A 25,324-nucleotide genomic window follows, 5' to 3' on the forward strand; every position below is an offset into this window, starting at 1 on the left:
AATTATAAAAGGATCCATGTTTAACAACACATGCAGTTCTGATTCTGAATGCTTCTTACATAATGTCTTACTGTTTCTTCCCTAGAACTTCACAATTGCAACAAGTGTTTCATGACTGGAAGGCTGTCTCCAATGGGGTTCCGCAGGGCTCAGTACTGGGTCCCTTGCTTTTCACGGTATATATCAGTGATTAACACTTAGGGGGCATGATTAAGGAGTTTGCAGATAATACAAAATTTAGTTGTGCGATTGATAGTGAGGAAGAAGGCTGCAGACGGCAAGGAGATATCAATGGACTGGTTAAGTGGGCAGGAAATGGGCAAATGGAATTCAGCCTGGAGAAGTATGCGGTAATACATTTGGGAGGGGCAAATATGGCAAAGGAAAAACACAAATGGTAGGATACCGAAGTGTAGAGGAACTTAGGGACCTGGGAGTGCATGTTTATAGATCCCCAAAGGATAGGATAAGATGATTAACAAGGCATTGAGGATACTTTACAAGCGGTAGGAGGTTATTCTAAACTGTACAAAACACTAGTTAGGCTTGTTCTGGTCACTGCATTACAAGAAGGATGTGATCGCATTCAAAAGGTTACAAAGGAAATTTATGAAGATGTTGCCAGGAATGGAAATTTTAACTATGAGGTATGATTGGATAGGCTGGGATTGTTTTCTTAGGAACTGAGGAGGCTAAAGTGAGATTTGATTGAGGATCTATAAAATTATGAATTGCCTGGATAGAGTGAATAGGAAAGACCTATTTCAGTTCTCAGGTCAATAACCAGGGAATGTAGATTTAAAGTAACTAGCAGAAGATTTAGTGTAGGAGTTGAGGATTTTTTTCATCCAAAGCTGGTGGGGGTTTGAACCTCACTGCCTAAAAGGGTGACAGAGGCAGAAACCTTTGTCACATTTGAAAAGTACTTCAATAAGCATTTGAAGTGTAGCAATGTACAGGGCTACATACCATGCTTTGAAAAGTGGGATTAGGTGAAAGAGCTATTTATTGGCCAACACAGACATGATAGGCCAAATAGCCTCCTTCTGTGATGTAGATGTTCTATGTTCTATGGTGAGAAATAAGAAACATTACTTTCAGGTATAAAAATTTTGGAAGGTATTGCAGTTGAGACCACTAACAACCAAATGTGACTTCAGTGATATTGAACATGTCGAACAAGAAATCAAAACACAAATAATTGAAGGTTGTCTCTCTAGCCATCTATGCTGAAACTCAAGAAAGCCTTCAGAGCACTTGAGAAAGCTATCAGAGCTATTGGTGTTAGCAAGATCACTATCGCTTTCAAAGTCCAGGGCTAGAGAAGTTGAGGCTGCCAACAGTAACTACCACACTCCAAGTTCAATTTCTGTGAACACTGTTCATGACTCATGTGCCAGGAGATCACCTGCAAAGCAACAACAGCAGTCTCACAGAGTCCGACTTGCCCAAGAAATGTGTCTACTGTGGCAGTGCTTATTTACATTGGACAGAGTGTCCTACTACAGGCAAGTCGTGTAAAGCTTGTGGAAAACGTAATCATTTTGTTTGTTTGTCACTCATCAGCAAAATCAACTAAGACCGGTACCAACAGAAACGTGCCACATATGCATACCACAACAAAAGAGGGAGAGAACATAGCCAATGTAGGGGCGGGTGATCCTGAATATACTTTTGTGTTCTCTTTTGGGTAGAGCAGCAGGCACATGTGACAGTGACCATTGGCTGCTCTGACATAGATGCTTTCAGAGATATAGGAACATCTGTCAATGTCCTGGGAGACAAAATGTACAACAAACTCCAAGATTGCCTTATTCTCTGCAAACCAGAGAATGCAAAAAATTTCCCTTACAACAGTTACAAACCGCTGAAAACTCTCAGAACTTTGGAAACACCAATCTCATTCAAAGACACTAGAATGCATACTGTATTCTATGCCATATGTGGAGAATGTGACATGCTTATCAGTTTCCACACAGCAACAGACCTGCGCATGATTGCAGTCACACACACAGTTCCTACATTTACAACAACATTCTTGAATTACATGCCGACTACTTCACTGGTAACTGCAAATGGAAAGGTGTTACATACAAGCTGCATGTAAACCCTAATGTGCCCCCAATCATGTATCAATGGCAACGGAAACCATTTCATGTCAGAAAGCACATAGAAAAGGAACTGCAGCACCTACTGGACCTTGACATTGTTGAGAACTCTGGGGATAAGCTACCTCTTGGGTTCCACCCGCACACGTTGTCAATAAACTCAAGAGCAAGAAGCAGATTAGAATCTGCATTGCTTTGTGATCACCAAATTAAGCCAATGAGAACAACAATGAGAAAGACACTTGACACTGACAATCAATGATAACATAGAGAAAGTGAATTGTGCTAAACACTTCATTAAACTTGACTTCAATACAGACTAATATCAAATTGATCTTGCAGAAGAATCAAGATATTTTACAGTATTCTCCACTCACTTCAGACATTTTCGATACAAGATGCTCAACTTTGGAGTCAGCAGCTGAGGTATTTCAGCACATGATTCAGTCTGCACGTCAAACACGTGAAGACACCCTGAACATTAGTGATGACAACCTCATTTTTGTTGCAATGAAAGTGAACTTGAGACAAACTTACATGAATGCCTAGAATGTCTGAGAGAATGTAGCCTCACCTTGAGCAAAGACAAGTGTTTGTTTGTTGAAAGCAGAATCACATTCTTTAATCTTGTGTTCAGCAGTAAAGGAAAATCACCTGATCCATGGAAAGTTGAAGTTATTGCAAATGTTGCGGATCCTACAAACATGCAGGAAGTCTGGAGTCTGCTGGGACTCATCACATACTGTAGTCACTTCATTCCTGACTTTGCTACTTTACTTGCCCCTCTACGCAATCTGATAAAAGAGACCACCAAGTGGAAGTCGACTCCATCACAGAAACAGGCCGTACACCAGACCAAATGACTATTGTCAGCAAATTGCACAAATGCCTAGTTTGATCCTGAGAAAACCACCCAGCTAATCGTGGATGCAAACCCGGTTGGCCTAGATGCAGATCTCATGCAGAAAGACAAGACATGTAACCCATCAATCATTGTGATGATAAGCAGATTGCTAATGTCTGTAGAGCAATGTTATTCACAGAGAGAAAAGCACTGTTAATCACATAAGGTATCTTACACTTTCATCTCTACTGTATAGGAGAGAGTTGGAAGCAATAACCAATCATAACCCACTAATAAGCTTGTTCAACAATATGTTGAATAGAGAATAGAGAACTGGATGCTCAAGCTACAAGAATACGGGTTCCATGTTGAATAGCACTCTGGCAAGTTCAACCCAGCAGACTATCTTTCATAACATCCATTACCAACAGTGAGCCCTACTAGTCATGAGAAAAAGGTTGCTGAACAACATCTTAACTACGTAAGTCTAAATGCGGTGCTAAAATCTCTAAAACCAGCTGACATCAAAGCGGCAGCAAAACCAGTTGCAACCACATATGATGGCCACTGAATCACGAAACTGGAAAGACATGATCGAAAGAACGTATACAAATAAAATTGCACACACACTACTAGGTCTTCACAATATTCAAAATGAGCTCACCATTGCAACCACACCTGATCTCATGTTATGCAGCAACTGCATTGTCATCCCACATCATTGAGGGAATGTGTTGTCGATGCAACACATAAAGATCACTAAGGAATTGTCAAAACCAAATAATTCCTTAGGGAAAGGCACGGTTCCCAGGAATTGACCACACAATAAAGTACAAAATCGGTCAATGTTTGCCATGTCAAGCGGTCACAATATCAAATCTTTTTGACCCACTCAAGATGTTTGAACTACCTCCAGGACCATGGATTGAGGTTAGTGTTGATTTTTGCAGATTTTTAAACATATTTGTTCATGGAATGTGGGTGTTGCTGGCCAGGCCAGCATTTATTACCTATCCCAAATTGCCCTAGTTCAGAGGACATTTAAGAGTCAACATCTGGGGGATAATGCCAAAATTTGGAGAGCTGTCTTGCAGACTAGTCAAGCAACAGCCTGACATAGTCATCCTCATGGAATCATACCTTCAGATAATGTCCCAGACAGCACCATCACCATCCCTGGGTATGTCCTGTCCCACTGGCAGGACAGAACCAGCAGAGCTAGCGGCACAGTGGTATACGGTCAGGAGGGGGTTGCCCTGGGCGTCCTCAACATTGACTCCAGACCCCTTGAAGTCTCATGGCATCAGGTCAAACATGGACAAGGAAACCTCCTGCTGATTATTATGTACTGCCCTCCCTCAACTGATGAATCAGTGCTCCTCCATATTGAACATCACTTGGAGGAAGCACTGAGGGTGGCAAGGGCGCAGAATGTACTCTGGGTGGGGGACTTCAATGTCCATCACCAAGAGTGGCTCGGTAGCACCACTACTGTCTGAGCTGGCCGAGTCCTAAATGATATAGCTGCTAGACTAGTGGTGAGGGAACCAACAAGAGGGAAAAACATATTTGACCTCATACTCACCAACCTGCCTGCCGCAGATGCATCTGTTCATGACAGAATTGGTAGGAGTGATCACCGCACAGTCATTGTGGAGACAAAGTCCCACCTTCACATTGAAGATATCCTCCATCGTGTTGTGTGACACTACCACCGTGCTAAATGGGATAGATTTTGAACAGATCTAGCAATTCAAGATTGGACATCCATGAGGTTCTGTGGGCCATCAGCAGTAGCAGAATTGTACTCGAATAGTGTTACCTCATGGCCCGGCATATCCCACAGTCTACCATTACCATCAAGCAAGGTGATAAACCCTGGTTCAATGAAGAGGTCAGGAGGGCATGCCAGGGACAGCACCAGGCATATATAAAAATGAGGTATCAACCTGGTGAAGCTATAACACAGGACTACTTGCGTGCCAAACAGCATAAGCAGCAAGTGATAGACAGAGCTAAGCGATTCCATAACCAATGGATCAGATCTAAGTTCTGCGGTCCTGCCACATCCAGTCGTGAATGGTGGTGGACAGTTAAACAACTCACTGGAGGAGGTGGCTCCACAAATATCCCCATCCTCAATGATGGAGTAGCCCAGCACAGCAGTGCAAAAGATAAGGCTGAAGCATTCACAACAATCTTCAGCCAAAAGTGCCAGTGGATGATCCATCTCGGCCTCCCCTGGAGGTCTCCAGCATCACAGATACCAGTCTTCAACCAATTTGATTCACTTCACATGATGTCAAGAAATGGCTGAAGGCACTGGATACTGCTAAGGCTGTGGGCCCTAACAACATTCCGACAATAGTACTGAAGACTTGTGCTCCAGAACTTCTTGTGTCCCTAGCCAAGCTGTTCCAGTACAGCTACAACACTGGTGTTTACCTGGCTATGTGGAAAATTGCCCAGGTATGTCCTGTATACAAAAAGCAGGTCAAATCCAACCTAGCCAATTACCGCTTCCATCAACCTACTCTCCATCATCAGTAAAGTAATGGAAGGGGTCATCAACAGTGCTATCAAGTGGCACTTGCTTAGCAATAACCTGCTCACTGATGCCCAGTTTGGGTTCTGCCAGGTCCACTCAGCTCCTGACCTCGTTACAGCCTTGGTTCAAACATGGGCAAAACAGTTGAACTCCCAAGGTGAGGTGATAGTGACTGCCTTTGACATCAAGACAGCATTGACCAAGTGTGGCATCAACTGGCAAAACTGGAGTAATTGGGAATCAGGGGGATAACTCTCTGCTGGTTGGAGTCATACCTAGCATGAAGGATAATGGTTGTGGTTGTTAGAGGTCAGTCTCTCAGCTCCAGGACATCACTGCAGGAGTTCCTCATGGTAGTGTCCTAGGCACAACCATCTTCAGCTGGTTCATCAGTGACCTTCCTTCTATCATAAGGTCAGAAGTGGGGATGTTCATTGATGATTGCACAATGTTCACCATTCGCGACTTCTCAGATACTGAGGCAGTCCATGTCCAAATGCAGCAAGACTTGGACAATATCCAGACTTGGGCTGATAAGTGGCAAGTAACATTCATGCCACACAAGTGTCAGGCAATGACCATCTCCAACAAGAGAGGATCCACCCATCGCCCTTTGATGTTCAATGGTATTACCACCACTGAATTCCCCACTATCAACATCCTGGGGGTTACCATTGACCAGAAACTGAACTGGACTAGCCATATAAATCCTGTGGCGACAAGAGCAGCTCAGAGGCTAGGAATCGTGCGACGAGTAACTCGCCTCCTGACTCCCCAAAGCCTGTCCACCATCTACACGGCACTAGTCAGGAGAGTGATGGAATACTCCCCACTTGCCTGGATGAGTGCAGCCCCTGCAACACTGAAGAAACTTGACACCATCCAGGACAAAGCAGTCCTGCTTGATTGGCATCACATTCACAAACGTTCACTCCCTCCACCACCGACACACAGTAGCAGCAATGTGTATCATCTATAAGATGCACTGCAAGAATTCACCAAGGCTCCTTAGACAGCACCTTCCAAACTCATGACCACTACCATCCAGAAGGACAAGGGCAGCAGATAGATGGGCAAACCTGGAAGTTCCCCTCCAAGTCACTCACCACCCTGACTTGGAAATATATCGCTGTCCCTTCACTATCACTGGGTCAAAATCCTGGAACTCCCTCCCTAACAGCACTGTGGGTGTACTTACACCACATGGACTGTAGCTGTTCAAGAAGGCAGCTCACCACCACCTTCTCAAAAGCAACTAGGAATGGACAATAAATGTTGGCCCAGCTAGCGAAGCTGAATGAATAAAAAAGAAAAACCCACATTGCTGTGAGTCTGGAGTCACATGTAGGCCAGACCAGGTAAGGACAGCAGATTTTCTTCTCTAAAGGACATTAGTGAACTGGATGGGTTCAATGGGTGACAATGGTTTTATGGCCACCATCAGACTTTTTAATTCCAGATTTTTATTGAATTCAAATCCACCATCAGGATTGGAATGCGAGTTGCTGGGTTATTAGCCCAGCGACTATGCCACTATGCCATCACCTCCTTTTTTGCCCATTGGTAAACACCTGCTTGTTGTCATTGACAACTGCAGCAGATTCCCAGTCATGCGAATAGTTAAGTCAACTTCAACGAAAACAGTCAACGCAAAGCTTGAACAGATTTTCATCTTGTTCGGAATCCCTCAAACTGTGAGAAATGACTGTGAATCGCATTCAACAATGATGATGTCAGTAAATTAACAAATTACCTGGGTTTCAATATTTGAAACATGCTATGCCTCGGATTTACTCAAAGGGAGGGATGAAGGGTTGCTAAATTTGCTGATGATACAAAGTTTGGAAAATAAATTGAGAAAAGGACATTGGAGCCTGAAAAAGGATATGGATAAGTGAAGTGAGTGGGCAGTTCAGAGAAGGTTCACTCAACTGATATCTGGGATAAGGTGTTATCTTATGAGAAAAGGCTGAACATGTTGGGCCTGTACCCATTGGAGTTTAGAAGAATGAGAGGTGATCTTATTGAGATATACAAGATCCTAAGGAGACTTGACAAGGTGAATGCTGAAAGGATATTTCCCATTGTGGGATAGACAAGAACTAGGGGGCACAGTTTAAAAATGAGGGGTCTCCCATTCAAGACTAAGATGAGAATTTTTTTCTCTCAGAGGGTCATTACTCTTTGGAACTCACTTCCCCCGAGAATGGTGGAGGCAGGGTCATTGAATATTTTAAGGCAGAGGTAGATAGATTCTTGACTAACAAGGGTATCGAAGGATTTAGGGGTGGGTTGGAATGTGGAGTTGAGGTCACAATCAGTTCAGCCATGACCTTATTGAATGGCAGAGCAGGCTGAAGGGACTAAATGGCCTACTCCTGCTCCTGATTTGTACATTAAACTGTTGAAGTATTTTGCTATAGTTTTACATCTCTAACACTGGGGTTGGTTAACTCAGTTGGCTACAGTTATGCAGAATGAATGGCACAGTTTCAGTCCCCATACTGGCTATGGTAATTCATGGAGGCTTGCCTACTTGCTTTGCCACATGCTTGTAGAGTAGTGCCCCTCAAGCTGCATATAATCAATTGCCTTTCTCTAATGAAGAGAGGTGCCTATGATCCTTTGTGGATTATAGCAAATTAGCAACCTATCTAATGTTAGATTTCTATGTTACCATTCTGAAACCTTAATCACATTGACCTTAATTTATCACAACCTCCTCATGACTGTAGTCAACCGTTGCAATACATCACCAACCATTTTTCATAAAGGAAGGAAAATGAAAAGACCTTAAATGTGCATTAAATAATGGATTGTCATGGATGGCTTGCTGATCTGTGAGTTGTTTGTTTTCGGCATGAGTGGCTGCAATTTATACTTGTCCTGGCCTCATACTAACTAGGCTGCAGACGGATCTGTAATTCATCCACAGCCATTCATTATCTCATATCTAATTGCATCATTGTAAAAGGTTTCCTCGTGTTCCCTTACAAATCATGCATCGGAAATGGAAGAATGTGGCACCAGAAGTTTTCACCTAATTACCATTTGTCACTTGCAGTCTTTTCCAAAGGAAATCAGTTAAGTATGGACAAAATGCAAATGAGTCTGTCAGAACCAAATGCTTGCAGTAGGGAAGGATGCTGCTGATTTAAAAGCCTGCTGCTATTTATTTTCCAAATCACAACATTGGTAGTTCATTTGTGACCATCCCAAACAACCCAGATCCTTTCCACCTGGAAACACCAACTTCTGTAATGAAGTGTAGGTATAGATGGATAACACCTCCATTTCTGTCAATTTTTGAAATTTAAAACATTAAAGTTGTTTTACGTTTAAGTGTGGTGGCAGTGAATTGCAGCCAGGGTAACTGCTGCTACTGGGATGGATCTGTGTGTGAGTCCAGCTCACAGCAATGTCTTGAGCTGTTGGCCATTGTCTGCAATGCACTGAGCTGGAAATAAAAGTTGGATGTTATTAAAATCTTTGGCATGCTGTAGGGTGAGAAATGGAGGAGCAAATAGGAAAGAAATGAGGGGAAGGAAAAAACAAGGAAAAATGTTTTTAAATCAGAACTGTTAGTGACTATCTTTCACACTGCTCCTAGCTTCAGATTCAAAATCTCAGCTGCACTTTCCGTTAAGAGTAAACTAACTGAAGCTTTTGAATAGAAATTAATGATTACACTGGGCCTTCAGAATTAACCGCATGTTCTTTAACACATTCTATCTAAAATCTCTTGAGTTGAGCTCCCAGAATGAGTAATAGAGGCAGAAAATTCGGAGGTATGTGGACTAAAACAAGTTATTCACTGACAAACTCAAGTCAGTCCTTTCATAGAAAGTTAATACATGAAATGTGTATAAACACTATCCTGGTGGTGAAACAATTATTACTGGGCATGAGGAGAGGAATAAGATGTACTGATTTAATTGGAAGACTTTGTGTTAAACGGAATCCCAATCCTTTAATATGAGATCAAACGACTGAAAGCTGGAGTCTTTAGGATAGGCACAGGGAGACCAGGAATTAAATCAACTCTTTTTTGTTTGTACGACACAGATTAGACAGAAAGAGCCAGAGAGAAAAAAAGAAAAACTTTGTTTGCTGCTAATGGGATTAAAGAAAGAGGCTGACATCACAAAAAATTTCACTATTATTAAAGCGACAGCTGTTGCACTTGCCATTAGAGGGAAAAGTTCAGACAGTTTTTGGAGATACGCTTCCCTGATCAGAAAGCCCCGATATATTATACGTGGTTAATACACAGCTTGTCTTGGAGGGAAATGCCCACAAAGGTCAGCCTATTTAATGATTCCACTTTACTTTTCGTAAATATTAATAAGGTAAGTGATCAAGTTTTTTGTAAGGAGCCCTTTGGGTGCTGTATGATATGGTAGCATTGCTTGTTTCAGTGGATTAACTGCACATCTTTCTTCCTCTTACTGGATGGTGTGCGGCTAATGGTGGGGGTAGGGAGGGTAAGTATAAAATGATGATTTCAGATTGATATAATGGATTAAAGTTTTGAAGCGTAATTTAATTAAATAATATATATATAAAACACATAGGAGGTGAAATTGGTCGTCAGTGGTAGTACAAAGGCAGAAGTAAATTAGTCATCTGTTTTAGATCCCATCTTAGTTTCATTTCTCTTCAAATCGATGGGGAAGAAAGTCAAGTGGGTGTAAAAGGGGTAGCCAGTTTTTGCTGCTGCTAATGACCAATTCCATTCCCTATATAGTTCCTGGCTCAATTTTGGGCATAGTTTACACACCCAGTACTTACACCGTGCCGTACGGCTCCCGAGTTTGGGGTTTGGAATTTGAGCAATTCCCCTTGACCTGTTAAAAGTCTAATGACAATTGTTTCAAGGTATTGACTCCTGGCAAACAGTTTGGCAAAATCTTTTCCTCATTCTCTGAACATGATCACCACTGCCTGTCTGCTTTTGTTTCATTGGTTTCTGCTTTTACTCATTGTAACTGTAAATTTTTAAGTAAAAACAGGCTGAAAAATCACATTGTGAAAACTGCTGCTGCTGCAAATAAACCATCTTTTAAATCAGGAGCTTGCTTAGTTACCCAAGAACAGCAACACCAAGAGCTTACATTTATATAGCACCTTTAATGCAATTAAATGGCCCAAGGCGCGTCAAGGCAAAATTTGACACTGAGCCACGTAAGGTGATTTTTTAAAAATTCATTCATGGGCTGTGGGCATTGCTGGCCCAGCCAGCATTAAATTTCCATCCCTGATTGCCCTTGAGAAAGTGGTGGTGAGCTGCCTTCTTGAACCACTGCAGTCCCTGTGGCGTAGGTACACCCACAGTCCTGTTAAGGAAGGAGTTCCAGGATTTTGACCCAGTGACAGTGAAGGAACGGTGATATATTTCCAAGTCAGGCTAGTGAGTGGCTTGCCTTGTAGATGGTGGACAGGCTTTGGGGAGAGTCAGACAGTGATTCTCTGCAGACTTGCTGCAGGATTCCTAGCCTCTGACCTGCTCTTGTATTTACATGGCTAGTCCAGTTTAGTTTCTGGTCGATGGTAACCCCCGGGATGTTGATAGTGGGGGATTTAGTGATGGTAATGCCATTGAACATCAAGGGGCGATGGTTAGATATTCTGACTATACAATCTTCACTCAGTATGTGAATGCACCTAGTCTCTTCACAACAACTCCAATCACAAACTTCTCCTTCCGTGAACTCTCCTGAAATAATGAAACTACTGCAGCTAAATCAACAATGAAAGTAAGTTGTGAATCTCTGACTTTCATTTCTACTTTGGGTGCTGAAATGTTATCTTCAGCCCTATTGCTCTCATCTTCCACGTGCTGTTTATCTTGCTCTCAGACTGAGCACAACTTTTGATCTTCCTGCTCAATAACATTAACCTCTGTTTCCACATCTATCATATGCGCATTTGAGGATTTCTAGACTCCTAAACCAGCTTTAGATCTACCACAACCACCAGGAACAGCAGTGTTACTGTTTCCTCTTCTCCTGCATGCCATCTGGATATGACTGACTTTCCCACAGGCATAAAACTTTGACTGAAAATGTGGTAATTTAAATGGTTGGTGGCCACCAAGACAGCGGTAACATCTAAACTTCTGACTCTGAGACTGTGGACTTGGCTGCCATGGCCGGGATCTCATTGAAATCCAGTGATCCTCCCCTGCTGATTCAGGAAAAGAACTCCCTTGCAATTTGCAACTGTCTCTTTCTGCCATTTCCATGACTGTGATCTCAACACAAGCCTCCTTCCATGTCAGCTTATTGCCTTTGCTCAAAAGTGTGGTCTCGGTTTTGTTGTTCTCCTGCAAACAAACCTCTAAGGTTGATTTCTAAGTTCATGCCATACTCACAGTGACAAGAGAGTTTCTTTAATTTGAGAATGTAATCTGTAACATTCTCATTTGATATCTTCCTTTCATGGAATGCAATTAAGTGCAACCTCATTCTTAATCGAACCATATGAGTCCAAAATCTTATTAATTTAGATTAATCCATAGTACTGTGGCCTCAAGGGCAACATTAGGCACCACCTCATAAGTGCCTGGCCCCATCATCATGAGGAGAACATTTATTTTATCTCCATCTCCTATTTTATTTGCTTTCAGCCAAATGTCTAACCTTCATTCATAAATTCACCAGTCCTTTTTGTTAGGGTTGAATTCTCCCGTTGTCCCCAAATATGTTGTTACGAACAGGAGAGACAGTTCAAACTGCATTGATTTCCTTTTACCACCTGTCCATAAGCAGAAGGGTGTGTGAATTAGTTTTGAAGAATAAGCGGTGGCATGTTTTCCCAACCCCTCAGGTTTTGCGATCCAATTTTACTACTAATGCACAGAAAACTCAGATTAGGATTAACTCAGAAGGTTAGTTTATTTTACACATTCAAAACCCAGGAAAAGAAGTGTCCGCAACATCCCACTCTGCACATTTACACAGTAAAGGGAGAGAGAGGGAAGAAGAGTTTTACAGTATGAGGACCACAGAAAAATGAATATTGGTTCACGTGAGTTCTCGAGTCCAAAATCAGTGTGCAATGAGGAATTCTTTCACGTAAGCTTTCGAGTTCAACTAGCTGAATACTAGCATTGCAGGAATCGCTTTTCCGTTGGGGCTGATATCGCAAGATGAGGTAGGTATGCAGAGATTGAGTCGGTTCCGGAGGCAATGGCATGAAATCTTCCAGCAGAGCCTGGTTAGATGGGTCGATTGTTCTGCCTGGAGGAGCCTGCTTCTTTGTGTGTTACCGGTTGGATGTTCTTCTTGGGTAACTAAGCAAGCTCCTGCTTTAAAAGGTGGTTTATTTGCAGCCTACAGCGGTGTGCACCCCAGAAATGTCATATTAAACTGTTCCAAAGGCAAGAGTCATAGAAACGTAGAAACTAGGAGCAGGCCATTCAGCCCTTCGAGCCTGCTCCGCTATTCATTATGATCATGGCTGATCAGCCAATTCAATAGCCTGCTCCCGCTTTCTCCCCATACCCTTTGATCCCTTTCACCCCAAGAGCTATATCTAACTCCTTGAAAGCATACAATGTTTTGGTCTCAACTACTTTCTGTGGTAACGAATTCTACAGGCTCACCACTCTCTGGGTGAAGAAATTTCTCCTCATCTCAGTCCTAAATGGTCTACCCCATATCCTCAGACTGTGACCCCTGGTTCTGGACTCCCCCACCATTGGGAACATCCTTCCTGCATCTACCCTGTCTAGTCCTGTTAGAATTGTATAGGTTTCTATGAGATCCCTCCTCATTTTTCTGAACTCCAGAGAATATAATCCTAACCGACTCAATCTCTCCTCATATGTCAGTCCCGCCATCCCAGGAATCGGCCTGGTAAACCTTCGCTGCACTCTTTCTATAGCAAGTACATCCTTCCTCAGATAAGGTGACGAAAACTGCACACAATATTCCAGATGTGGTCTCACCAAGGCCCTATGCAATTGCAGCAAGGCATCCTTGTTCCTGTACTCGAATCCTCTGGCTATGAAGGCCAACAATCCATTTGCCTTCTTTACTGCCTGCTGCACCTGTATGCTTACCTTCAGCGACTGGTGTACAAGGACACCCAGGTCTCATTGCACATCCCCCTCTCTCAATTTATAGGTATTCAGATAATAATCTGCCTTGCTGTTTTTGCTACCAAGATGGATGACCTCACATTCATCCACATTATGCTGCATCTGCCATGCATTTTCCCACTCAGCTTGTCCAAATCACCCTGAAGCATCTCTGCATCCCCCTCACAGGTCACCCTCCCACCCAGCTTTGTGTCACCTGGGTCATGTGACCTTCCTCTTCCACAATGACTTCAAAAGGGATGTTTATCCATTATCTGGAACTGGCACTGTTTTCAGGACTGATAATGTCTCCACCATTATTGGTTGAAAGAGTTGCCACTTATGTTGAAGGTCTGGCGTTTGGGAAGCCATTCTCTCAGTAGACCCACTGACTTCGCTCGCAAGGTTGGCTTATCAAATGCAAACTACATTCCTGTAGCTCCCTTTGAAATTGGTCTGAACATCCCCAGGTTGTCTGTTAGTAGCTCCCTAGATATAATGAGGTGTGATATTCCAGAAACTGAGAAGAGAATTCTTTCATTCTGAGGAAAAAGTCCAGTTTAAAAATAAAAACTAGCAATAAGGATAAAGTAAAACACCTAAAGTACAGGGTTTCTTTTTCATGTCAGAGGACCCAAGAATGTCTTCAGTATCATTTTATCAATTACGTACTGTGCTAGCTCACAGTGTACTTGAATACGAGGTGCACATTAAACAACCTTTCAAGTTGTTCACATTTCCTCAAAATGACCTGCAGGAGTGCATCACATAGTTTTTCCATCCTTAATCCCTCAAATAAAATGAAAATTCCACCCAAGCCTTGTGACCATCTTTCAGTTGTGTATGTTATGCACTGAGTAAGACTCACACGCGCAGTTGCAGGCAGCCATTATTGAACTAGCTTTATTTATACCTCCCCAACAGAGAGGGCAATATAACAAAATGCTCAGAGCTTGCACTATACCACACCCCCTCCCAGCTCATATTGGGCTCATATCAGAATCATGCCTTCCATCAACTCAATGCTTAGTTTCTTGATAATTTGCCAACGCACTCCTCACCATTCAACTCATTTTGCCAGAGGTAATTTACGTATGATATGAGCACATCAGACAATCTGCTGCAAGAAGTTTGTACAGAACAAATTTGCCTAGTGTGACAGAGATTGTACTCTGATGAACATGAAGTATCTGTTTCTGTACTACTTTAAGACTATTGTACAGATTTTATGGCTTAGAAATTTGATGACATGTTTTCAGATATAAACTAAATGCCTAAGCATCCACCATGGCAGGGAGAGTTTACATGATCATTGCAGGCTATAAGTATGGCACCTGTCATATTAATGAAGGCAGTAAAAGAAGTACAATGGGCACATGCCTGAAACAGGCATTGGATCTTTGAAGCTGTTGTGGGGCCAGCTCCATTCCATAAAATGTGCTCCTTAAAGGGTCTGCTGAAAGCCAGCAGCCAAAAGGCAGACCTTTAAAGAATTATTTGCCTGAATGCGGTGCCCTGAGGAGCACTAGTGCTGCAACCAGAACTACAGCAGTCTTAAAGACTGTTACCAGCCCCTGCTTGGTTCACTTTCTCCCTCCTGATTTCTTCCCTGCCTCCCCAGTGACACACATTAGAGCCTCTTCCCACAGCCCAAAATTGAAGTCCTCTGTCGGCAAGCTGCCTGGGGATATCCAGCAGGCATCAGCTTATCACTGTTGTCATGCAAATCAGGTCCTAAATTAGGTGTAGCTTAGGCCTACCCATTCTGGAACAGTGTTTCTTGTGCCAGTTTTGCATTGACAGGCTGGCATGAACCAATTTCTAGGACTATATATGTTATTAAAATGCTTGCATTTGGTGCAGAGTAACATGGCAGACACATGCCTTTCCTCTCCCACTGCTGAGGGGCATCACAGAATCCTTACAGTGCAGAACGAGGCCATTCAGCCCAACGAGTCTACACTGGCTCGCTGAAAGAGCATTCTACCAAATTTCATTCCCCTGCCTTATTCCGTAACCTTGCACATTTTCTCTTTTCAGATAGCAATCCAATTCCCTTTTGAATACCTCAATCGAACCTGCCTCCACCACCCTTTCAGGAAGTTTGTGCCAGACTCCAACCACCCTCTTGGTGGGGGGGGGGGGGGGGGGGGGGGGGGTGGGGGGGGGGTAGAAAGTTTCCTCACATCACTTCTACTCCTCTTGCCACATTATTGTGGACCTGTGCCCTCTGGTTCTTGATGTACTCTTGCATAGGAACAGGTTCTCACTGTTTACCTTGTCCATAGGATCTTGAATACCACTATCAAATCTCCTCTCAGCCTTCTTTTCTCCAAGGAAAACAGACCCAACCTCTCCAATCTATTCTCATGCCTACAGTTGTTTATCCCTGGAATCATTCTTGTGAATCTCCTCTGTACTGTCTCCAATACTTTCACATACTTCTTCAGGTATGGCACCCAGAACTGGACATAGTACTTCAGATTAGGTCTAACTAGTGTCTTATACAAGTTTAACATGACTTCCTTACTCTTGTACTCAATGCCCCTACTAATAAAATCTAGGATTCCATATGTTTTATTAACTGCTGTCTCAACATGCCCTGGACCTTCAATGACTTATGCACTTATGCACATATACACTGAGTTCCCTTTATTCCTGCACCTCCTGTAGAGTTTCTCCCTTTATTTTATATTATTTCTCCACATTTTCCCTGCCAAAATGAATCACCTCATACTTTTCTTCATTGAACTTCATCTGCCGCTTGTCTCCCCAATCCGCCAATGTGTCTATGTCCTTTTGAAGTTCAAGACTATCCTCACCACAGTTGATAATGCTTCCAAACTTCGTATCATCCGCAAATTTTGAAATCATGCCCTGCACCCCACAGTCTAAGTCATTAATATATATCAGGAAGAGCAAGGGTCCCAACACTGACCGCTGGGGAACTCCACTACAAACCTTCCTCCAATCTGAAAAACCACTATTTATGGCACTGGATCAAATGCCTTTTGAAAGTCCATATGCACCAGATCAACATCCATTAGTGTGTTAAATCTCATGTTCAACCCCTTAGTTTTGCAAAACCCAGGTTTCCTTCAGCAGAGCAATGGATTGCCCTGTGTCTTCAATCCTCAACAACTCCACCACACTGTTGCCTAACCCCAGGGCCCTCAGCTCAGTCCTGCCAAACTCCAAGATCAACCCCCACTACTACCAAAGCACTGGAGCACATCTAATGGAACTATAGCTTAGGACCATTATCAGTAGTACCAATGCCTAGAAATGTTCCCAGTGCTACCAAAATGCAGAAGCACACCTAAAACCCATTTACACTGCCAATATTGCTAAACATTAAGGGTAGGTTTTGAACCAATGAAATGAAAATCAGGTGGATTCAATAAGGACCAACAATGCACTCTACCAGATTACAACCCAGGTAATGAACAGGTAAAACCACTCACAGATATTTAAGTCAAAGTCTGTGTTGTAACCATTCCATGATTCTATTATTCTACAACTGTGTCTTGCATACCAGTTGCTGAGTATTCTCAGCTTTAAAAAAGTAAGTGATATGACCGAAATATGTAGTCAAGTCGTAGCTACAACAAGGCACTGCTATCTTGGAGGGGAAGAAGATTTGACACCGTTTACTACTCAGGATTGGCCACCCTAAACATGAGAAGCTGTGTATTTCTTCTGGGCTGGCTGGTCACTTCTAGGCCTGACTCCCTGTTAGATGTTTTTTACTTTCTTGCATTGCTTTAGTATGTATTTCTGGCTGTTTCACAACAGGTTGTGTTGAAAATGTTAAGAAGACATGTAGTTCTGCTGGCCTGGATGCTGGATGTGCTTTGCCTGGTCTCCTTCACCAGTGGATTCTCTCATGGTGCAAGTACCTCTGCCTGTGCTGACATGAAACCAAAGCACATCAGTGCTCATCCACAAGATCCACGCAGCAGCTTTATCACCGTATATACCGACAAGTCTACCTACCTCCCTGGAGACAAAGTATTGGGTAAGGAAATCTGATTATTGGTGTCCAGTGTTATAGGACACATATAATTAATCATAGTGTGTCAACTATTATAACCTTCACGAGAAGACAAAGGTTTTTTCTGGAGATGGCAATGTTTCAGTGTAGCTAAGAAATACCAGAGTTGAAAAAAGGCAGTTTAGCCCAGCGAAACTGATTCTACTGGTACCCGCATCTTATTCATCACAGCATATAATTGCATTTGAATAACACGAATATTTTAACCTCTACAACCCTGGCCAGCAGATTTTTGAAAACATTATCACTCTCAAATAAATTCTCCCTGATATCAGTTTTAAATTAACTTTTCACTATTTTATACTTATGTCTTTTAGCCTTACTTTCTTGGTAAACTTGAAATAATACTGTAGGGTGATATGTATATGATATTTTATATATTGCGTGTTGTTCCATTTTAGCCACAACGTTTAGACGGCAAAGCTACTACCTGGGTTTAGTTCTGTTGCTGATTTTTCACCTTGTTTCAATGTAAGTAGGTTGCTTTATTGTGCTGACCAATACTGAACACAGTATGTGAAGGGCAATGCCTTTCTTTAGTATAACCTCTGTAGCCTTGGGCCCCAAAATCTCCTGGGGGATTCAACCAGTGTTCTGCTGTAACTAACAAGAGTGTAACAGAGCACCCCAGAAGATGGTAGATGGTAGATGGACTGTTTTGGGAGCTTCTTTGTTGCAATGTAATACAAATAGTGGCAAGGGGCCAGAGCCAGGGACAGGGTTGTCGACACTGGGAAATTTTACTCCCAAGCCTGGACTGGACCCCAATGCACCATGGGTGGCTGTTACACCAAGCAAGGTGAAGTGCTCTGATCTTCAGAAGGTTGGATGTGAGATTGTGTGAGCTCCACCAATGGCAGCTGTTTGGGTACAGACATCAATGGTGACATTGGGTGGGTGTGGGCCCCATCTGTGGGATTGGGGGATTGCGTGTGGACCCCACTGGTGGGACCTGGGTGCATCCAAGAAACCTGGACACCTGAGGAAAGCATTTTTTTAATAGATTAGTCCCTCCTGCACAATTCAGTTGCATTAGATTACATAGATTACATAGGGTGGATAGAGGCTTCAAGCAGTGAAGCATTAGGACCAATCCCAGGGTAACCTCTGGCATTGGCTCCTCAGGAATTTTAACCCTTTATATTGAACAACATCTATTAGCTTATTAATTGATTATCCACAATGACCACCAATTAAACACCTTTCCATGAAAGGTACATGAAGAGGCATCAAAGAATATAAAGCACTGCCTTTGGCTCTATGTAAGATTTCACAAAGTTGCAAACAAAGCAAGGAATTTGTTCTGACAATACTTTTCTCAGAAGTTGAGTCTTGCCATCCTTCAGATAGGAGAATAAACATATGAATGTATGCATCCTTGATGCAAAGTGCCTGAATTTTTCGAGGCAGAGGAACCAACTTGAAATTCTCTCCCAAAACTTACAAAGTCATAGGTGAGACAGAAACCTCCTGGGGGTGAAATTGGATTTGGTAGCACTTGTTTCTTGGGCTACTATGATGCCCCTTATGGTTCCAAAATGGTGTTTGTGACAAAAGTGCACATACTTCTGATGTGAAGTGCGCTGGATGCTGTATTGATAAAGGTTTGGTGTGTGCAGCTAATGCCCACCGTAAGTATGCAGGACAGGCAGATTGTAATGTTGTTATGGTCCTGCTAAGGACCAGTAATTTTTTGATTAAAGGAGACAAAGTTTGAAATCCCAGGTACTTACTAAGAGAATAAAGCCACAAGATTCCAAGGTTTTAAACAAATAAAATAAACTTTATTATACAAAGTCAGTAAAGTAATACGATTACAATATCTATCTTATACTCTAACATTCAGAATTAATATGAGGTAAGTATGAATTACTAGGCAAACTGTGGCAGAACACACCAAACTGCAAGTTAAATGGCAGATGCGACCAAGACAGGTCTCATGGATTTCTCAGCACCCCACCCAGATGTCAGTGTCCTTGTTGAGCTTCACAATCTCATGAAAACTTTGTCTCTCTCATGAGGGATTATAAGTCTCCACTCTCGAAGATCTAACCTCTGAATTCCCTCAAAAGCCACTGAGACTGCCTCAATGACTGTATACCCACCAGTTGTTAAATCTCTTCTACTGAGACTGCCTTTCATGGGATTCACAAAGCTCTACACCAGCCTCTAATAGTTGGCACAATTTTGGCTCTGTTTGGCTACTATTTTTTCAAGTTATACTGGTCTGCAAGGAGTGGTGTGACAGGTACTCAAGGACATTTTGCTGGCCCCAAGGGTTCTGCACAACTCAGTTGCATTAGATTACATAGGATTAAATAGGATTACATAGGGTACACAGTATAATAGCACAGAAACAGGCCACTTGGCCTAACAGGTCCATAAATCTATCAGTGTATACCTCTATACTTTTCTCCCTTGTATGCTTATCTAACCTCCCCTTAACTGCATCTATACCAATCACTTCAACCATTCCCTGTGATAGCAAGTTCCGCATTCCTACTGCTATCTGGGTAAAGAAGCTTTTTTCTGAATTCCCTATTTGATGTTTTGATTGCCTACCTTATATCTATGGCCACTAGTTATGCTCTTTCCCACAAGTGGAAATACTCTCTGTGTCTTTCATAATTTTAAAGACCTCTATATGGTGCCTTCTCTTTTCAGGAGGAAAGGGACCCAACCTGTTCATCCTCTCCTGATATGTATACCCAACATTTTTGGGATCATCATATAAATCATTTTTGCACTATACAGGGTGCCTCTATATCTTTTTCATTGTATGGCGACCAGAAGTGTACGCAAGACTCCTGGTGTGGTCTAATCAAGGTTTGATACAAGTTTAGAATAACTTTTTTACTTTTCAACTCTATCCCCCTAGAAATAAACCCAAGTGCTTAGTTTGCTTTTTTTTAACGTCCTTGCTAACCTGTGATGCTACTTCTAGTGATATAAGTATTTGTACTCCCTGATCCATTTGGTCCTGTACCTCATTTAAATGCTTATTTTCTAAGTAATATACAACCTTCTTATTTTCCAAAATGTAATACTTCATACTTACCTATTTTGTAATGTGTATGCTAGCAGACTAGTAGGCATTCCCCTTGGAATAAAGCATGACAAGGAGAATGATGGGAGGTGACACTGCTCACCTGAATCTTCTGCAATGGAACTCATGTGCAACCTCACCCTCCAGTGAGCTGGCAATTGCACTATCCTTGCCTCCTGCCTGGCTACAGGTCACTTGTGCCTGGTGTATCACCAAGTGCAGATCATGCCTCTATGCTATCCTCTAGGATGTGCACAGTGTCAGTATCTGAGCTGGTGGCTGCTTGTGTGAAAATGAGTGATGGTCCATCTTCATGCCTCTGTCTTTTTGTCTCCTTCCACTATCAGGCAAGTTGCAGATCTTGGACAGTTGAAAGCAAAAATGGACAAGGGTTGATCACAGATCAGATCATCTCTGATCACTTCCCCGTATTATTCACCACCCACAATCCCCTTACACATCCCAACCATACCACATTCTCTATCCAGCCCTGGAAAAAAATATTTCACTTACAATTGTATTTTTAAAATCCCAACTGTCTAGCCTTTTGCCCTCTGTTCACCATTTTTACAGCTACTGATTTGCCAAACTGCACCCTCACCCCACCTTTGATGCCCTAGTCCCCAGTAAAATCATTACTTTCTCTCACCCTCGCCATTTCCCCAGTATGACCTTCATCTCTGCACCTTCAAGTCCAAGGCATGGAGACTTGAATGGATATGGCGGACAACTGACTTAGCCTTCCACTACCATATCTGGCCAGACCACATAAGATACTGGCTAAAGGCAAAATTCTGCGGATGCTGGAAATCTGAAACAAAAAACGCTGGAAAAACTCAGCAGGTTGAGCTCTGAAGAAGAGCCATATGGACTCAAAACATTAACTCTGTCTTTCTCTCCACAGATGCTGTCAGACCTGCTGAGTTTTTCCAGCATTTTTTGTTTTTGCTCTACATAAGGTACTGTTGGGTTGTGTTCTCATCTGCTAAAATTTCTCACTATTTCAGGATCATCCTGGAATGTAAATAAAGCCTCTAGCTTCTTTTGTCTGCTGCAAACTGTCTTCTTAAACCCCTGTACTCTGTCTCCTCCACCCTCAGCTCAAATAATAAATGCCAATAGCTCATTGACTTCTTTGTCAGTAAGATCAAAACCATCCAATCAGCTGCCTTTGTCATGTCCCTCCCTTCCACTTGTTACAATCCTCATAGAGACTGTTAACTTTTAAAAGGAAAATTTTAAACTTCCAGTTGATAATTGAAAGGATGACATGACAAGAATTCATGTTTTAAGACTTTTACTGTAGTAAACAGACTAAAAACATCATTGACTAAACTATATTTTTGAAGGCAACTTATCCTTCAAACGACAGAACAGAATTTTCCCCTTTTACTTTTAACACAATCAAAAAACCCATTTCACATGTATACTTTACACTGTTCCTTAAGTAGTAATTAAATTTTCCCAGAACCAGCCCAAAGTGATTCTAAGCTTCCAAGGGTTTACTTCTGTTCTTTCCTTTTCCAGCCTGGTAACTTTTAACCCCAGAACTGTCTTTCACAATGAGGAATTTTCCTGGCAATTCTCCCTCTAGCGCAAGCTTGGCGTATCTTCAAGCTGCATTTTAAATCTTCTCAAATTTGGTCTTTTCAATCTGAGCGCAGGCACAGTGAATCATAGAGAATTTTGGCTTCTAGTTGCCCTTTCTCTCTCCCAGACACTGGCAGACTGCCTCTGTCTGTGAGTTTTCAGGGATATTTTAGAAACCCTTCCCCTCTCAAAGCCCATCTCTGTGGCAACATGAATCACATGGGCCTTGAATCCAGGTAGAAATGTGGATTAGCCATTCTTTAGATGCCAACTGGAAGTAAATGGACAGTTTAAAGCATAACTGGTTACAACCTGACATTCTCAACACCTTCCTGAGACTTCGGAGATGAGCAGTCTAACCACTCTAAATGCAGATGCTGCTACCATTGTCTCCAAGTGTGAACACCTTACCCCTTCTTTCCAGCAAAACAACCCGGACCTCCCTTTAAGCTTTAACACCCATGTCACCCAGTCCTGTTGTTAGGTAAATTTCAGAACAGATCATATGACCCACTTCAATTTATTCTAAATTAAAGACATAGTCCCAAAACATAACAATCTTATAAACATCATATTTATAACACATTCGCCCACCAGGTCAAATTTGCTATAAAGTTCCCCTCTATCCTAGCCCTGAACTCATATCTTTCTCAAGTTTCTCTCCGATCTCCCCTCTGTCCTCTCTGAGCTCATCTTATTCATGAGACCCAGCTCCTGCTCCCTCAATCCAATTTTCACTTAACTGTGGATCATCTAATTTTCCCTCTTGGCCCCCATGTTAACCGTTATTGTAAATGGTTCTCTCTCTTCAGATGTTGTCCCTCACTCCTTTAAATCTGCTGTCATCACCCATCTCCTCAGAAAACCAACCCTTGACCCCAACACCCTTGCAAACTACTGCCCCATCTCCAACTTCCTTTCCTCTTCAAAGCCCTTAAAAATGTTGTCACCTCCTAAATCCATGTTCATTGCTTCTGGTACTCCATGTTTGAATCAGGCTCAATCAGGTTTCAGTGTCTGCCACAGTACCAAGTTGATTTTTATCAAAGTCACAAATGACATCCCATGTGACCTGTCTGCAACTTCTGATATGGTTGACTGCACCATCGTCCTCCAACACTTTTCCACTGGCATCCAGCTTGGCTATTTTCACCTGGTTCCATTCTTATCTATTTAATCATGGCCAGAGAATCACTTACAATGGCTTCTCTTCCTGTTACTGCACGGTTATGTTTGGTGACCCTCCCACATGCATCCAACCTTGGCTCCCTCCTATTTCTCAACTACATGCTCCCCTCGGTGACATTATCAAAAGATTTTACATGTAGTTAGTATTCATATGTATTCTGATGATACCCAGCTCTACCTCACCACTGCCTCTCTTGACTCCTCCACTGTTACTAAACTATCAGACTGCTTATCTGACATCCACTACTGGAAGAGCATAAATTTCCTTCAATTAAATGTTGGAATGATTGCAGCCATTGTTTTTGGTTCTCACTCCAAACTCCCTTCCCTAGCTACCAACTTTATCTCTCTCCTGGCAACAGGCTAAGACTAAAACTGTCTGTTTGCAATGTGATGTCATATTTGACCTCAAGATGAACATCTGACCATATATTCACACCATCACTAAGACTGCCAATTTCTACCTTCATGACATTGCCCGACTTTGACCCTGTTTCAGCTTTTCTGCTGCCTGAAACCCTCATTCACGCCTTTGTTACCTCTAAACTTGACTTTTCCTATCTACTCCTGGCTGGCCACCCAATGCAAACTTGAGGTTATCCAAAACTCTGGTACCCGTGTCTTAACTTATGCCAAGTACCATTCAGCTGTCACCTCCATGCAAACTGCCATACATTGTCTCCCAGTAAAGCAGCATATTGATTTTATAATTTGCATCCTTGTTTTCAAGTCCCCTCTGGCTTTGCCTCTCCCTATCTCTGTAATCTCTTCCAGGCCCACAAACCTCTAAGATATGCACGCTTATCTAATTCTGGCCTCTTGAGCATTCTTGATGTTAATTGCCCTACTATTGGTGACCACACCTTTGGTGCCTCATCTCCCTACATCTTTCTGCCTTTCTACCTCACTTTTCTTATTTAGGACATTCCTCAGAACCTATTTATTAGCAAGCTTTTGATCATCTGACCTAATATCTCCTTAGGTGGCTCATTGTCATACTTTTGTTTTACAATGCTCCAATGAAGCACCTCGGGACATTTATTAAATGTGCTGTATAAATATAAGTTGTTGTTGGCTTGTAGTGAGGGGAGAGGACAACTAAGAAGTGCATGCTTATATCAGCTGCAGCCTGAAGGGACTGTGGAATGTGGGGAAAATGGAATGTGAGAAGGATGATTATTTATGATGATACCATCATCTTCAATGCATTCAGCCCTTCTGCTGACCACGGCCTCTGCAATGGTTCTTCCCATAATGTCACCAGTCTGCTTCACGTGGGTTAGAACATGTAGCCATACCTCTCCCCTTCCAGTTAGTTCTTGTTATGTAAATAAAAGCAAACACTGTGGATGCTGGAAATCTGAAATAAAAACAGAAAATGCTGGAAAAACTCAGCAGGTCTGGCAGCATCTGTGGAGAGAGAAACAAAGTTAACATTTTGAGTCCGTGTTACTTCCTCAGAGCTGAAGAGTGGCGGAAATATGATGGATTTTATACTGTTGAAGAGGGGGGGGGGGGGGGGGGGGGGGGGGGGGGGGGGGGGGGGGGGGTGGTTGGAGCAAGTGGAGCAAAATAGAAGATCAGGGATAGGTTGGAACTCAGGAGAGATTTGATAAAGATGTCATGGACACAGGACAAAGGGAGTGTTAATGGTAGTGTTAAAGACTAAAGAAGGTGCTAATAATGGCATAAAGGTAAGATAGCAGAATGTGTTAATAGCAGAACAAGGTTCAGCGTTCTGTGAAAGCTAAACATTAGAGCAAGTTATAGATCGCCCTGTGGGTGGATGGAGTTGGGAAAATTTTTAAAACATTTTTCTCTGGGGCTAAACCCCTGACATTGACCTCTGTGACTATCTATTCC

At 42.4% G+C, this 25,324-nt stretch overlaps 1 protein-coding gene across 1 annotated transcript in view; it reads left to right on the forward strand.

Moving 5' to 3' along the window:
• The first annotated feature begins 206 nt into the window (after positions 1–206).
• LOC121272102 (reelin domain-containing protein 1-like) overlaps positions 207–25,324 on the forward strand; it is a 65,827-nt gene continuing 40,709 nt past the window's right edge. The window contains exons 1-3 of the mRNA XM_041178592.1: positions 207–350; positions 1,401–1,535; positions 17,379–17,601. Of these exons, the coding sequence (XP_041034526.1) occupies positions 207–350; positions 1,401–1,535; positions 17,379–17,601 (502 nt within the window). The remainder of the gene's footprint in view (positions 351–1,400; positions 1,536–17,378; positions 17,602–25,324) is intronic.

Source organism: Carcharodon carcharias, chromosome 1, assembly GCF_017639515.1.
Source record: "Carcharodon carcharias isolate sCarCar2 chromosome 1, sCarCar2.pri, whole genome shotgun sequence".
Lineage (NCBI taxonomy): Eukaryota > Metazoa > Chordata > Chondrichthyes > Lamniformes > Lamnidae > Carcharodon > Carcharodon carcharias.